Source organism: Streptopelia decaocto, assembly GCF_964273445.1.
Source record: "Streptopelia decaocto genome assembly, chromosome: Z".
In the NCBI taxonomy this organism is placed as follows: Eukaryota; Metazoa; Chordata; class Aves; order Columbiformes; family Columbidae; genus Streptopelia; species Streptopelia decaocto.
In genome coordinates, this window is record NC_138657.1 from 29,367,534 (window position 1) to 29,385,492 (window position 17,959).

General features: G+C 38.6%; 1 protein-coding gene across 2 annotated transcripts in view; it reads right to left on the minus strand.

Moving 5' to 3' along the window:
- The window catches only part of FRMD3 (FERM domain containing 3), a 155,319-nt gene that overhangs the window by 45,537 nt on the left and 91,823 nt on the right, over positions 1-17,959 (minus strand). For both annotated transcript variants that reach the window (XM_082074645.1, XM_082074644.1), the window contains exons 4-6: positions 14,937-15,015; positions 4,441-4,538; positions 3,024-3,147 (exon numbers count right to left, since the gene is read on the minus strand). In XM_082074645.1, coding sequence (XP_081930771.1) covers positions 3,024-3,147; positions 4,441-4,538; positions 14,937-15,015 — 301 coding nt within the window. The remainder of the gene's footprint in view (positions 1-3,023; positions 3,148-4,440; positions 4,539-14,936; positions 15,016-17,959) is intronic.

Genomic DNA, 17,959 nt, shown 5'->3' on the forward strand with positions numbered 1-17,959 from the left:
TAAGAACAAGGCTTCTAAATGACATAGGAGGAGTCACTTAGTCACTGGCAGCTGTCACAGTGCCCTGTTGCTGCTTCCCAAACATTCCCCCTCACTGTCTTCATCCATCTTTCAAAACGCAAGTTCTTTCATTATGCTGTAGCACAGAAGAAAAGATGTGCCCAGTAAACAGGCCTTCAGGATGCTGAGACAGGATTTAGTGGAGAACTGTCCCCTTCCAAGCCATGGAGTTTTGGCTATATGGGAGTCTGCTGCAGGACGGAGATGCCATGAACTTTGTTTATTTACATGTGCAAAGAAAACAAAGAACCAGACTCAGCTGCAGTACTGACACTCAGAAGTAACTCTTCTGAAGTTAGCACAATGGCAGCTGGATTAAAATAGCTCTTAGTCTCTTCTGCTTTCCTCATATATTAGCTCTCAGCCAACATGTCACTTAAGTATCTTGTTAAAAAAAAGCCGGGGGAACCTTTCACAGCATTTTAAAAAATACTCATTCAGCAGCAAAATATTAATTCTTATCAGAAAATTCAACTTGCTGAATGCAGTGAAACAGATGTGCTGATCAATACCAGACAGAAGCCTGTAAGCTCAGTGCTTTTTCCAATCATCTTTTTTCCAGCTAGAGACAGAAATGTGATCACCTAGCACTGGACCTCTCTATATATAGTTCAGTATATGACAGATATGTTTTATTAATTTGTACTCCAAGAATAGAGAGCCATGGAATTAAATATCCAGAAGAAGGTAAAACTTCTGTGTGACTAGTGAACATCTGATGTAAGAAATGTAATAGGATGATCAGTTTTGAGAGGCAGAGCTACAGTGGAAAATCACCAGATGGCAGCTATACAGACAGCTCTGAGACTGTCTTTTTAACCAGACAAATAGATAAGGCACACCAGATGCTGACATAAGCAAAATAAAACAGAAAAGAAATAAAACAGTTCCCGAGGGCTGCAAAGAGCTACGAGCCACTGAGTCTAACATTCATAACAAAAAAAAATGGTAAAATCTAGAATAGAAAGATAATTAAGCAATACATACATATAAGTGGGATATATGAGGACAGTTCTGCTATAAATTATAGTTATGTCTCAGACACATCCTAGAATTCTTTGCAGGAATCAGCAGATCCACAGATAAACGAAGTCAAGTTGATGCCATCTGATTTCCAAAAGGCAATAATGAATAGTGTCCCTCACCAAGACTACTGAAGAAATACAGGGGACATCCTTACATGCTGAGCAGCCATTGATGGGAAGAATTCATCACTAGGAGAATCCCAGAGGAACCTGTGTGAGGGCTTATAACATTTACTTGTCACTGGATCCTGTCACTAGCAGGAAAGGGGGTTTAAAAATTAGCTAAAATTTATGCCAGTTTATTTGTAATATAGGAACTAGCAGATTATGTTCACAGTGGAAGGGCAGAACTATGCACGAGGGAAAAAAGCAACACAGAAAAATAAATCTCTCCCAGACCTAAGAAATACAAAAAACCACCAGCTTCAGTTAACGACCCTTCCTTCCCTTCACCTAACTTTAAATAAATGACTATCCTGTTCTTGAAAAACTGAATTGACCGAAATATTTGCAATTGCACCTTGGCTTTACTGATGAAGGATCTTGGTTTTTAAAGGTTGAATTTACCTTCTGGAAATCTGCAGCCACTGTATGGAACAAGAGCGAAGACAAGTTCTGTTTTATTTTTCAGAAGGCTGTTTCTATGTGCCTATGTAAAGTGCAGCCTGAACTGCTCTAGAACATTAGAAGCAGCTGTGCCATTTAAAACATTGTTTCACTGAATGAAATATAAAGACATTATACAGATTTCAGAAAGGAAAAAACAGAAGACATATTAATACTAGCAAACCTACTGTCATTAATGTTGCACTTCAGTTGAACAGCATTTGATAGACTTCTGAAAACAAAACAAAACAAAACAAACCACCACACACACACAAAATAGTGTTTTCAGCTTTAACTCTTCTGAAAAGGGGTTTCGCTGTTTTTTTTTTTATTTCCAACACCACCACCACCACCCCCACACACCTGGAATTTTGTGTCTCACAATCTAATTTTTGTATAAATATTATTCACATACCCAAGAAAAACATTTACATATATCACAATATGAAAACAAAACATAGGGGGTTTTTAGCAAGTGTGAAGAGCCTTTTAATCTTTGAATAAAAATTGTTCTTCTACCTTATGTAATAAATCATGGGCTTTCATTTGATTTTCTTTGTATCCTATTCCTCCCGAAGTTTTCTGAGAGCTATACTCAACTAGTGAAATGACTAGGGTATCATCCAAGCTACCATCACAATTACTGTGCATGTCATTCACTGACAATCCTGAAGAGGGTAGAGTTGCACAACACACTGCTACTTCTCTCCTGAAACACCATACTCAGGGGCATTCAACTTTGAAACCAAGATTGACTATCTATCTTTCTCCATTCCCATTTGTCACACTATTAAAAGTTTAGAACAGAAAAAAAAGAGCATGCAGAGTTCTGAATCTTGCCTACTTAGTCTTCCAAATAAATTATTTAAATACATCTCTGAGCTATTCACCACTATGTTAACAACCTACTGACAAAATAACTTACGGTTTCACCCAGGTCAGTATCTATCAAGAATTTTATAACTGCACTACCTACAGAAATTTCACAACAAAAGACATAAGTGCGATCCCTAAATGAAAGGTGTTATTCCACTAATCAGCTGGAACAGCACTCATGATGTGAGCTGTTCCCACTAACCAGACATACAGTTCAAGTAAATGCAGCCTAAATTATAAGCACACATGCAGGATTCGGCTATTAACGAGGGTTAACAGGAAAAGAAAACCCACTGAACTGAAACCACATTTTCAAACACAGCATACTAGACAGTCTATTGGTAGAGCATCTATTGCAATCCAAAGAACAAGCCCTCCTAAATCAACATAACACTATTTGGAAAAAGATAAAAGTATTTATTTGCTGCCTCTTTACCAAAGAGCATTCTAAATTACCTGAATTCATTTTTATGCATTTCAGCCATTTTCTTCTCAAGCTTTTGTGACTGCTTGGGAAAAATACTAAAGTCGCTGATGTAATTCTCTGGGTGTTCTTCAGGATCGTAATCACCAAGCTCAGCTACACAGATACAAAATAGGAAGATTCAATTGCAACATTAGTTAATAAGGAAAAATGTCAGTAAATACACTGTAGTTCAAGATACTCCATGACCAGTAAGAATCCAGCATCTGCCAAGAACTGATACATTGAATAATTGACAGTTAACAGAAAAAAACAAAATCCTTAAAGCTGCCACCTCTTCAATCCATGAGTTTCAAGTGAAGTTCACTCTTTATTATCTGCAGTCATAATAAGCAATCCTAAACTATTTTCTGTGGCAGAAACATGCTCTGTAAAATAGAGGCATAGGTAACGTTCTCCCTTTCAGTACCTTTCATTCTGGTGCCAGACAGAACTAAAGCAATGCATTCCAGATTCTCCTTTTTTTTTAACAGCAATTTCTCCTTGCTGATATGGTCTGGTTTAATTACATTCTAGCAGACAAACACAGGCTGCAACATTGTTTAAGGTGGCCCACAGTGTTTGATTCCCCTTCTAAAAAATGTGTCACTTAGGTACCCAAACATGGCATTTGGTGTTTTCATTTTTCTAAATAAGCCTCTTTTAGTAAGGCCTATGCCCAACCTTGATTTGTATACATTGCCTTATAATGCAGTAAGAGCTTCATTCACATTAATGCAGAACAAAGGAGACTTCCACAGGTATGACATCCCTAATCAGATATCTAGCTATTAATGTTTCTCTGTGTGCAATTCAAGACATATACCTGAATTTGGCACAAAGGAAATGTTAAGGAGAGAGAGGGGGGGATTGCAAAGAAAAAATAAAAGCCTTTCTCCTTGAATTATGTCTACTATTTTTGCCAGAGATTCCATCATCACACAGGTCTTCTCTACCACAAGAATCACAGAATGTTAGGGATGGGAGGGGACTGCGAAAGATCATCTAGTCCAACCTCCCTGCCAGAGCAGGAACATTTAAACGAGAACAGTCACTGAATGATGGTTTTTCCTGATTACTTCAAATGGAATAAGGTGCATGCAGTTTCAGGACTCAGAACAGAATTTTGCTTTGTTTATAACTGGAATCTAACATTGATGTCATATTTTTTCAGTTTAATGCTAAGACAACCCATTGCTTTTAATTTTTTTTTAAGTTGCGGTTTGGTTTTAGTTGGCTAAATGGCTAAATTATGAAAATACTTTACAGCACATGTCAATGGAGGAAAACAGTACAACTAAAAAAATATACATTATTGATAGCTATATTCCAACAACAATTTTGAGTTTCTTTTTATACTGAACACACCTATGAGTTAAGTATTCAAAAATGCCTGCTGCTTGTACTTACCTTGCACAATACAGGCACCCAAGTAGGCAGCGTCAGAAAAAGAACACAGCAAACGGCCATGGAAAATGTCTCTTTTTATTTGTAGATATAAGAGGTATCTGAAATACAATTTAAAATATTAGGAAATGATGTGGCATCTTTTTGTAACAGATTTAATGTACCAGTGTGAAACCAGTTGTGCAACTATTCTGGATCCCTCATCTCCTATTTTAAATGGCAAGAAAAAGAGGTAAAGTGCAACCACAGGAAAAACTACATGTAAGACGAGAGATTTTTTCAATAACAATGAAATAATGATGGCAGGACTAATAAAAACCTACTAAGAGATAGCACGGAGAGCACTTCATTTCAAATGTACAGCTCTTACGACGCTCATTAGTGACATGAAATAAATTACAGCAATGTGAGTTTGCTTGAGCACAGCCCCTCTCATTAAATACAGGTTTACACAAGAAAAACTGTCTGTCACTGTAGACAAAATACCACATTCACCACAGTGGAGAGCATTACTTTCCTTTTCCTTTTGTAATCTGTGAAGAATCCTAGATGAAGCACTGAGGCAGGAGCAACTCTCTCCTTCAGAACTGGGAGAAGAAAACAAAAGGCTCCTTCTGCCTGCCCTCTGCTTTCTACCACAGAGCAGTACTGCTTCCAACAGCAAGGAGAGATATGTGGCCGCGAGGCCATCGCTTTGTCTTTTGCTTTCTCCCACGGGGGAGCAATCTCCCAGAAATGGACCAACTCACAGACCAAAGACTCACTCACAGCCCCTTCCCCAGCCACTCAGCTGGTTACAGCAGTCCCATTCAGCAGCTTCACCCCCCCACCCCGCAAAAATAAATTATTTAAGCATTGCTTTAGCCAGATAAATTCAACTGTCTAGAGGGTACTATCAATCAGACTCAGCGGCTTCTGCAGATCTTAGGACATTCCTTGATGCTGTCAGTCCTCTCCAACCTTGAGCTACAGAGCTGCAAAACAAAATGTGCTTTATGAATAGCACTGATATCAGACATATTTTGCCCAGGCTACTTGGCTCTGTGTGTACCAGGAGCTCCTGCACCAAGTGGCTTATCTGAAGCTTACAGTGAGTCCTAGATTGGAGCAAGACTGGAAGAATTGTCTGAAGGGCAAGGGAAATTTTCCTCCTTTCCTTCACTTGCTACTAAATGCTACATAAATACAAGACAGTTATCACTGAGAAAAGCAATTTGTTCTCATTGTGAATCCCTTCAATCCATCATGGTATCAAAAGTTTCTACAGGAACCTTGCCCTTTATTTTGTAACCCCTTTTTTTCCTGTAATCAGTGTCCAGTAATGGATCACTAATTCCCTTCCATAATTTGATACTGCTACAGTACAGGCTGTTCCCAGAGGAGAACTGCAGCAGGGTGAACTGAAGGCCTCGGTGAGATGCAGTAAAAATTCTTAATCTGCAACGACAGCTTACTGGAAAAGGTTCAGTATATTGATGCAGATACCACATATAACTTGCTCAAACAAGCTGTCCTCGTCCTAAAACTAAGTCTTGGCAGGGTGAAAAATCTGGGCTGTGGTTCTCCAAAGTGACCATTAGCTTGAGGCCAAACTGAGTTCACTTTTTAAGAAGTGCCAAAACAAACCCACCTATGAAAGGGCATCCCAAGATTTCACAGCATGGTGGGTTGATTCCACTGTAAGGTCAGATCTCCAGTGACACTGCACATAGGTGGTTTCTCAGCTTGAAAATTATTATCATGAGATACAAAAGTAAACAGGCTTCTGGAAAAGCGTATTAATCCACTGCTCCTGACTTATATTTGCAGACATGAGGCTGAGATGAGAACTAAGAATCTGAAGTTTCAGGACCCTGCTGGGTCCAACTCTCCAGCTGTGCAGATGGAAGCAAATGCCAGGAACTGCTACTTTTCTATTAATATTTGGTGTTTACAAGAAGAAAAAATAGTTTTGCAGGAAATTCTTTCCCATGTAACAGGATGAAGCAGCAATGCTGCCCACCTTGACTATCTATTACAAGTTATTATCTTCAGAGCCCAGGGAGAATGGAAAGTCTGCAACAATTCACCCAAAGCACCTATTCAAGAGTCAGGCAGCCTTTCTCTTTGTCTCTCTGAAATGCTATGCAATAAATCACAAGTCAGACTCCTGAAATGAGATGGCACTGACCCCAATATATGTTGCTTTATGAGAATAAACGTGAAAACACACAAACGTGATTCAGTAGAATTCAACCCCCTTTTTTTTTAATACAGGGGGACAGCCATAAAGACAACAGTTTGTGATAGGTCACTAAGATACTACACCAGCACTTTGGATCAAAGATAACAGCAACATTGACAGAAGCACCTTGGAAAGAGGGCAAAAACTCATCTATATGCATTCCACTACAACTCTGTATGGACGAACATGGGAGTTTGGGTGAGAGTCTGCATACTTGTGGCATTTGTGAGCAGCTCGTCTGTTGCAGGCCAGGATCAAAGATCCTCAGTGTCACTATTAGATGTCTGTACCCATAACACTCTCAGTTATCTGAGTTAATCTTAAACAAGAAATGTTTTCTTTTCCCCAGGAATAAATATAGGTTTTATACTAGTTTCTTCCTTAAGCCTTTCTGCAATGTGAAACTACCAAAATTTGTCAAAATACCCACCAAAGTTAGATTCATTACAATAAAAAATAATAAATACTCTTTCAATCTAAATTGTCAATATATCAATTTTGTCAATTACATGAAGCAAATAAAGATGTATTATCCATTCCCTCCAGCTAAACCACTGGCTCTGCAAGTTGCTCAGAACAAAAAACCCCTCAGAATTAAAAAATTGTAGAAAATTTCCATTACATTTTTTCCATTAACTTTAGTATAACACATTTTTCTTTATCTTGTCTTCCTAACATACCCAGAAATATATCCTTTCTGTAACACTTTGGAAAACACAAACACATATTCAATTTTTCCTGAGAGGTATGTCAACAGAAAATAAATAAGAGCAAGCCAAGGATATACAATCAAAACAGCACACAAGATATAATTTTAGGGAAAAGAACATTTGTGCCTCAGAGCTGATTTCTTCCTAGTGATCGTCTTGGGATGACAGAGCTGAACACATGCCATCATGTAGGCTAGCTTCTGTCACAAATGTGGGCCATAGATGCTATTCATCTGTCTTTGCTTCAAAATATATAATTCTTAGCACTTGCTAGTCTGAGGAAGAAGCTCTGCTTCTCCACTCTTATATGAAAGTGTTGTTGCAATGTTTCTTTGACTGTCTGGGGGACAGTGGAGTGTCCCTTAAATTGTTCATATACCTTTCTATTACCCTAACAATTTTAAAAACAAAAATACTGAAGTTTATTTTTTCTGTCACTAAGGTCCTGCACTACTAAGTTGTTGCATGAATTTGATCACTGAAATCCTTAATTAAATGGTTCAAAATTGCACTTGCAAAGGAAACATCTCCAAGACAGAAGGCTACAGTGAAAAGGGGAAAAGAGGCACAGAGCACAGTTCACAGTGGAGACTAGAGAAATTGTTGGCTAGGATACAAGGGAAGGGAAGCACTTGCACTTATAAGCACTTATAAGAAGGGCAGAAGAATATCTACACAGGGCAGAATCAGAGAGTATGATTGTGTTTTTCAGAGATCACTCATAGAGCAAGCTGCATGGGATACTGTTCATCTTCAAGGAAAGAAGGGCAGTTTGGAACAAGACTAAGACATTAAGGATTTCTTCCAAATGAAGTAGATATATACACTTTGGACTGAAATCCAATGTTGCAAGCTTTGTCAAAGGCTGGCTTAACCTCAGACACTTACTATAATCCTGATGAAGTAATTTAAGTCCCAGATCAACAAAGACCTATGAATGTGTGTACCTGACTCCTGACTTCAGTAAGATTTATGCATGTAGTTAAAATTGCCTACACTTACAGAAATAACTTGCAATATCAGATCAGATTTTGCTGCTTCTTGTGTCCTTCTACCACAGCTGTTTCTTCCAAGCCCTGGCACAACTTTATAGCCTGATTTACAGCCCTAAGTACTCAGGCTTACCAGCAAGCTCGTAAATGTATGCTGCAGCACTTACACTTACAAATGCCTATCATTAGAATAACCTCATTTCCATCTATTATCTGTTTGCAATACAGATGAGTCAACTCCAGGTTGGCCAAGGCCTTCCCACAACTGCAGATGAAGGGTCAGCAATACCCATTCTTGTTTTTAAGAAGGCTTCATGACCCCTAGACACCATGTTGCTAACTGCTTAACAGTCAATTTACTTCTATTTTAAGATGTTCAATGAGGCAAGAAAGCTTTCTCACAGCCAAACTTTTTGGTTTGTCCACATAGTGGTTTTTTCTTGTGTTCAAGCCACTTCACACATTTTATTCCAGTAACAAGCATCTCTCCCAGTGCTGTTGCAGCCTTTCCAGATGACAGACACGGTCACCTCAAGGATCCAGCAATGTTCAAAACTTGTTATCTCAGCATGTTGTATGACTTTGACTGCACTACTCTTCATCATGCTGCTCTGCACACTCAGGTGGAGAGGGCAAATGAATGTGTTTACAATATTCCTTGATTAGGTGCCCTCCTCCCCCATCAGAATTTATGAGATATTAGTGTATATTATTCTAGACACTAGCTTGTCATTCAGTCTTCTACAGCAGATATCAACAAGCACACTGCAGGAGCACTAGTTTCCTGCCAAAGTCCATGAAACTTGCCTGAACAGTAACAACTACATACTAGTATGTAATACCACAACTAGAACACCTTTTCTATTCTTTACAGTGCCACCTAGAAAAGAAAGCTAACAGAAAAAAAATAATTACATTATCTAAAAATATATTGCTTGTCTACTTACTAATACTTGAGTAGTATTTTGATATCTTATGAATTAAAGAAAATCCATCACACTGTTAGCTACCGATAAAACAGAGTTGACAGATAGATCTTGGAATCATCACAGACAGGTCCCTGAAATAATCAACTCAGGGTGCAGTAGCAGCCAAAAAAAAGCCAATAAAACACTGGGCATCATCAGGATATATTCTGAACAAGACAGAGGGGCATTTTGCCACTATTTAAAGCCTTGGTGTAATCACATCTCAAATGTTTTGCCTAGCTCTAGCCCCTCCATCCTAAGTAGGACAGAGTTGAGCTTGATACAGAGAAGAACAGCTAAAATGAGTGATAGAGCCTCCCTTACAAGGAAAGACAGTGACAATAAAAGTGAGGCTTATGAAATATTGAGGAGAGTTCCCTTATTAATGATTTTCATTCGTTTTTAAAACCTATGCTATTCAATTTGATAGTGAGTCCAATACTGTTAAAACTATACATTTACTTGCCAGCTGGCCTCAAGAAAGCCAGGACAGACAAGCGGACTTGCTGAGGCAACAAAACATAGCTACCATTGCACATCTCAAGAAAAGCAGGACAGGTTGCCCAGAGAGGCAGAGGTATTCCTCAGTGACGCCTGGAACAGGGTTCAGTAGCACAGACCCACCCATAATGGTTCACTCTTGGAAGGATGATAGTATTACAAGACTTGTCAACTTGCAAAGAAATGGTTTGATACTCTGGCATTAACAACCAGCTGGACCACTATCAGCTTCAATTGGCCACTCACTTCTGAATGGAAAAGCACGAGGCTCTTCCAACACAAGGCAATATCAAGTACAGCTGTTTGAGAAAGGACTAGTCAAGCTTTGCACACACACAGCTCTATTGTTCTTCCTTGCCCAAGCTAGCTCACTCAGGGCTCTCGAATTTGCCATGTTTACATACCCCCAGTCTTTGTCAATTTAAATGACTTCCAGTTAAACAATTATTTATCTGCTTTTCTTGTATCAAAGTACTCATTACACTCTTTTATGACAGCATAGTGATTGAAAAACTACTTCCTGGATTAGGAAATATGGATTAAGAAAAAAGGGTATGATGAAAGCTAGTTGAAATAATCCATCTTTGGTTAATTCCCCCAGCTACTCACCCATGCTCTGTTTTTTTCTACAATAATCATGGATTACTGCTGATACAGTATTATCTGTGGCATTTTAGATCATTCCTTTGGGACCTCAAATGATTTTATACTCTCTCATTTTAATTATACATACACAACATAATGTAGGGATTTGGAGATAAGAAGGCATGAGGCCTTGGACTGCTTTATTACATAAGAAAGAACAAACACTGATTTATTTATTACCTAAACACGAACACTGACAAAAAATAACAGCATAAGAATCCACGCCCAAGTGTGACCCGTCTTTGGATCCATTTGTTCACACTCGCTTAACTGTTTCCACTCTATTCACATGCAGCATCTCAGGCTTTCCCGGTTGTGTAACTTCCCAAGGCTCTGACCTGTGACCAAGGAATAGTGAAAAGAGGCACAGAGCAAAAATATCTGTGCTTTCCAGAGAGTGTAGTGGGACACTCTGTGTACTGCAGATTGAAAGGCCTCTGCAATTAAAACTTCCCGCCTGATACTTTTATATCTTTGCATGCCATGCCAGCAGAATAATCTTGACCATAATAGTAAACTCCGGAATATCCTTTTTCCTGCATGTGGTTACACATACATAGCTAAAGAAAACCCCCTCTTGCTAGAAAGCCTATCATGCTCTCTGGAAAAACAACTGCAACACACCAAACAGATTTAAAAAAAAAAAAAAAAAAAAAAAGAAAATGGGGAGAAAAGGAAATTAGCAGTAATACTGAAAATGTATGTACTAAAGGTCTTTACCCCAATCATGTTTAGTGTCAGCCAGAAAACAAGCTGCAGACCATATGGTGATTTAACAAGAAAAGAAACTGAAATTATGTTTCACAGGTATGCATGGCATTGAACAAGGGAGATGTAAGGACCTGCTTGTCATGTTGCTATTGCCTAGTTAAAAGCTGGGAATGCTCGGTGAAGCCAGTGAGGCCAAACTTCTTCTTTCTGATTTAACGTCACCTAAAAGCACTAGACAAGCCACAGGTGTGCCATTCAGAAGAGCCTGATGTCCTTCACAGACTACACATGAAGCAGAAGTCAAACCCTCAGAGGTGGCCACAGCACAGACAAACATCACCCTTTTCTACGGTTAAGGACCTTTCTCTGCTGAAAAGATTACACCAGCTGTTCAGAAATCCATATTCACTGTTTGTGTTGTAATCCGCTGAGCCTCTAATGCACCTGAAATAAATTCAGAGGCCCAATCATTTAGCAAAACAAATTAAACCTTTGCCACTTTCTCACCACAATTTTTAAAAAAGACAGTGGAAAAACTGCCTGATTAGTTTAACAATTAAACAGAGAAATTGTGTCTTTAGTCTTTCGCAAATATGTTCCAAACATGTATGTCCTCACTGCCTGCTGAGGAAGCAGTACTTCCAGAAATAAGGACATATCTAAATCTGTTTTGACACAAGTTAAGGAGACGAGTTAAGAAGGTTAATCATTCAAGTGCATTAAAATGTGGACTTTGTTGACAAATCAGGTTTCACGTTGTCTGTTATTAGAGAAACAAGGGAGCTGAAGGCAACAACCCCCATGGGCCTGCTGACTCTAGAGAAAACAGTGATCAATGACCACAAAACCCACCCCTTCTGCAGTGAGAGACGGAAATTTTGTCCAGAGTCCACAGAATTCCTTATTTAGCAATAATATCTCAAAGTGCCTTAACATCCACAGGCAGGCACTGATTTTACTTCAAAAGCACAGCTATGGAAGCGATCGTTAATTAAAAGGAGGAAAGATGAAAGCAAGCGGCTGGAATGGTATGATGTGATTGATGATATTCACAGGCATCCTCTGCAGTGGAACGAAATGCAGTGACAGGCAAGTGCATGGCTTGATCCTTTGCCCAAGGCACTCCTGGCCTCTGAACATGCGATGTGCATGCATTTGCAGGCTCTTAAGGTTTGGGTTTTTTCTACAGTATCATAGGCAGAAGGATGACTTCAGCTAGGTCATTCTCCATCTTAATTTCCTGAAAGTTGTTGCATCTGTAAAACCACAGACCAACTCAAGAATTACAGTTCAGCCCAGACTACCAAAGGTAGGATAGCAATGAAGCAGCAGTAATCTGAAGTAACGAATACTCAGGGTTTTTCCTCCAAGTGATGTCTAAATCCTGAACAGTATTTCTATGTTATACTATTTTCACAGAAATGAAACCATTTACTCCACACACACAGCTTTGTGTACTGAATAGATGATTTTTTTTTCTTTTTTTACATCAGATATTGCCATGGAAGAGCAGGAAAACCAGCCTTTTTAACATCTGTACATCTCTTAGATGTCTCTAAGGTACTTCATTAAAGATTTATTCCTATAAAGCTTTTACAAAGACTGCATCGACAATAATCCACATGGGGGATTTAGACAGGGTTAATTAATATTCTGAACCAAAGATAAGTATGACAATGTGACAGGATGAGTCTTACTGTATCTTAAATTCATTATCTAAATGGAGACTACAGACATTTGTCAGATTTTTACCCAGTTGAAGAAGCAAGAGAGTGACAGGCTTTGTTAGGCATGGAGAGTAGCCGAAATGCAAAGTGCTAGTACTCTGATTCAGCTGACTGTATATACAGCTATGAAATGCAGACAGCTTTTAAGTCAAAGAGTGACAATATTATTAATTTATTTTCAAATCATCTTAAGCACACAAGGCAACAAATGTGACTGTCCCATGAACAGAACAGAGAAAAAAAATATCTACCAAAAAGCCAACTCATTATCAAGGTTTCATGACTGCTCTCTATCAAATACTAATGGATTTTTTCACTGCAATTCAAGAAAAAAAAATAACTCTGGCCAATTTAGAGTCTCACATTGAATCTGACCCTCTGTCTTAGACAATGAAGCAAATTCTCAGAGGTGAGTTACATGACTACACTTCACCTGCTCGTGTCAGGCACATTTCCTATAATTTGTTATTGAGTGAGAGATCTGGGCAGAGAAAAAGTAAAGCTTCCCCAGCAGAAACAGTGGGAAACCAGAAAGCTGATCAGATACAAAAGGTGTCAGGTAGATATATGAAAAGAGAAAGTATTTTTCCTTTTAAAGCCTTAATAGTATTAGATTTAGTGAAGACTATAAAACATTTTTCATACAGCAGCTTGCCTTTAAAAATTAATTTGAAATGTTCCAGCAAAGCCTAGAACATACTGACAGCACGATACACTTCAGTGAACTAATTCTAGGCACTCTGCACTTCAGTAAAATTTCTCCTGGGAGGGTATCCAAGAAGTTAAAAGGAAAAAAAAAAAAAAAAAAAACAACACAAACAGCTAAGGGTCTTGAATAAGGAAGGTCTATATGAAGTTTATACTCGAGGTCATGAAAAGTAACACATTCAATCAAAGACAAACATGAACAAATAATGAAAATCCCTTGACTTCCTGCTTCACAACCTGTTCACTCAGCTAAACAATTTCAGTACATCACCCAAGATAAACAGCTATAATACGAACTGCATGTTCCAGCTGCTCTATACAAAGTATAAACTTATCATTCAGCAGAATGCAAGCTGTTCCTGAAACTTTCAGTATGAGACCAGGGATAATTAAATCACTCCCATTCACAGAGTGACTCGTGATCATAAGAATTTGCAGGGCTTGGGGAAAGCATCAAAGAAGAACTTGGGGCAAAAAGGGCGCAGGCGCTCCGTGCTTCTGCAACATGCAGCTATTAGTCAGAGGTGTGACCTGCCGACTAACAACGTGGTACAGTGTACATACAGTCCTGCACAGCTGGTGCTGAGGTCCAAAAGGCTGTTACTTTCCTACAATTTTTTCCCCAAGTTGAAAAATACCCAGAGTATTCACAATGGCAAGTAGGAAGGACAAGCTCCCATTTGTTAAGTAAGACTGATCTGTTGAACAGCTGTGTTTTCACAGCATAAGCAGGAAAATTTCCATGTTAGCAACAAGACTTCTTAATCTACAGAGCAGTTGTACTTTAAAAATATAAATATATTGCACCTTTACATCAGTTTGCTAAAGTTCTATCAGTACTTTAAAACTACTATCTTGTTTGTGGTCCTGAAGACACACACACACACAAGAGAAAGCTCAGTGATTGCTATTCATAGTTCCCGTTTACAGAGTTAGGGCCATTACTGAATCAAACTTCACAGATTATTTCACACATATTAAAAAAAAAAAAAATAAGACACACACAAAGCTTACTCAAGACGACAATCCTTGCCAGTGAAGAATTAGGATAATCCTTGCCCATTGCTTCTCTTTCTGAAAGTTCTCTAAGAGCATCACTACTTCTCTGTATGCTATAGAAAAGTCCCCCCTTAAACTGCTTTTAAAAATCCATAGGTATGACAGTAAATAAAAAAGCTATTGGTAGTCCAAATGTCTGTCTATTCAAGTATTTTACCATAAATGGTGAAAACCATACCCTACACAACAAACTGTCTTATTTTGAACTTGTTAATGGTGCACATTAAATGCACAGACAAACAAACAAAAAATACCTGGTGAGCTCTTCTTTTATCTTCAAGGGTTCATGTGGGTAGAATTTCACTCTAAAGCACATGGTATATGGTGGGTGAGCTGAAATATTATAAAGAAAAAGCATGAGAACAGTAGCAAACAAACATTTCCTCAGCCACCCTCAGGGAGTGATCTCCAAGAGTCTTGCAAAGTAGCCTGTGCAAGGGTTAGCTCCAATGCATCAGGCAGCAATTCAAACAAAACCAATAAATGTTGTATATACACATGAAGAGAATAGAACATATGACAAAGAAGGCCAAAGCATGTGCAAAATATAGCTAATATAGGCAAATAATTTATAAATTGTTTTGCACCTCACAAGACTTAATGCTTGATCCAAGAACTACAACACATTTGGGAAGCTGATAAACAGAAAGTAATTTTATCTTGTCACAATGAGAGACAAAGCTGTAATGTATATTCGTTATTCCTGATGATGATAATGCCTAGATTACAAAGTGGAAGAAAACATTAATAAAATTTGATTAATGAAACTAGAGACAACAGAACTGGTTTTGTTTTCACTATTTAAGAAGACAACACTACCTACTCCTGAGTGTTGGAAATAGTATCGAAGGGAAGGGAAGGGAAGGGAAGGGAAGGGAAGGGAAGGGAAGGGAAGGGAAGGGAAGGGAAGGGAAGGGAAGGGAAGGGAAGGGAAGGGAAGGGAAGGGAAGGGAAGGGAAGGGAAGGGAAGGGAAGGGAAGGGAAGGGAAGGGAAGGGAAGGGAAGGGAAGGGAAGGGAAGGGAAGGGAAGGGAAGGGAAGGGAAGGGAAGGGTTTCAGTCTGCAATCAATATCTTTCTGTTTTACATTACTGAACACAGCTTTATATCCCACTGTTGTATCTTTGACAGCATTCAAGATATCTAATCCTAGGCCAGTGATCTTTTAGTGATTACAAGAGGGACAGAAACCAAACCAAATACTATCACTTTAAACAGAGGCATCTTGTGATAACCATGTTAGGATAAAAGATGTGTGAAAACCAAGTAGAAGGCTTAAAAATATCACACAAGGGACAATACACAGGTAGGCAGAGCCCTCAGAGCTAGCTGTCATGAGGTAATGTTCATGTGTTAAATTTCAGTTTGAAGTCAGAAGGAAAACAACCGCATGTTCAAAATGTAAATGTTGTGGGGAAAAAACTAATCTACATTACACAGGCCATGGTAACTGGCAGGCCTGCTGGTAACACTGAGAGAGAAAAGGGCAAAGAAAATTACAGAAAAAATGGAGGAAGAGTACAGGTGAAAGAGAGAATTACAGTTTCGTTATTGTAATCTATAACAGTAATCACTAACCTACCAGAATATTTCACTGTACCATCTCCTCAAGATTACTAGCTCACTGGCTTGTACAAACTGCATGTGGAAATCAGTTCAATAATCATTACACTCTTCAAACTACTTTGTAGTGTTTAACTGTATGCTGCAGTATTGCAGAAACACGTCTTTGGATATCACTTGGTTTGTAAATGTGATGTACAAAAGCAACAGAAAATAAAAATGTGTTACATTTTTTGTTATGGTTGGTATCTTTTGAAGGATTAAACTGCTTTTGAAGATGAAATATTTTCCCCTTTCAAGACCTCATGTTGCACTTCTTTTAGGTACAGTTGGCCTCAACAAAAACTGCTGATTTCACTTTTTTTACTTGTTTATAATAACCACTCATTTAAGACACAAGAAGGAATGTCAGAAGAAATTGAGACAGAGAAATGAAAAAATACAGGAAAAAAAAAAGGAGCAAGGAAACAATAACAAATAGAAACAAACAAGAGGAAATGGAGAAAGAAAAACAAGCCTTAAGTGTTCTCTAGGGATGGTTTGTACATTCACGCTAATCAAATCTGGACAGGACCTCTGAAGGCAAGAGAAACACAGTGACTGCTTTCTGTGGGCTTCAGCATCTTAGATGTGACCGCAGCATTGTCTTACGGTGACTGGGAATAGGCTGCAAAACAGAGGACACTTACGTCCTCCCAGTCCTGTAATGGCAAACTAGAAGATAAAGTGAATTCAATGCCCCAGAAAGGAAAACAGCCATCCACAAATGCACTATGGAGTCATGTTGTCTGGACAAAGCAAAGATAGCATAAGTCATCTTAAATGGCTCTGTCTCTTCTCAATGGCCTTTTTACAAGTAAGCAAGGGAGAAAACCTTGCATTTTCAGAATCCAGTTCCACTTACAAACCTGACAGAAGAGCCAGCCTGTATTAAATTAGCAAGAGCTCTTCCTCAGCAAAAAAAGGACTTTCAAATATTCTGGCAGATTTGTGCTTGAAATAGGGATGCACAAAAAAGAACAGCTAATGCATGGCTCTGCAGAGCCATAGCTAGTACAAGTCTACTGCAAGACAGTAAAAATGGACTGAATTTTACCCAATGAAACAATTAAAACTTTGGCTGTGGTAAGAAGAAAAAAAAAACAACAAAACAAAACAACAAAAAAAAACCACAAACAAAACCAAAAACAAACAAACAAAACAACAACAACAAAAAAAACAAACAAACAAAAAAACGAGAGTTACAGTGGAAGAGTCACAGTCTGGCAGAACATGGTAATGACAGAAAAGCAATAGCTGCCCCGTATGCAAGGAGTATAATAGCAGTGAAAGGATGGCAATACATTGCACTAAAAAATAGACCACATTCAGTTAACAGCAAAGGTTATAGTAGGAAATGTTTTCCTTGTAGCAAAAGGACAGTATATGACAAAAGTATATATAGCAGTATGCACAGAATATGCAGGAGATTTGGCAAGGCAGATGAAGCCTACTTTGCAAATCTTTTCCTGGACTCAATCTTCTGTAACAATATTCCTTCTCAGCACTGCAGCAAACAACATAAAACAAGCTCCTGCAGCCTGCTAAACTGAAGTCCTTTCTCAGCAACACCTGCAACAATGGCACAATCCCGACAAGTAATTTGAAATGTTAAAAAGAATATGATCCCCATAATCCAGTTCATCTCTGGAGATAAGAAGGTACCCTGCAATTGCA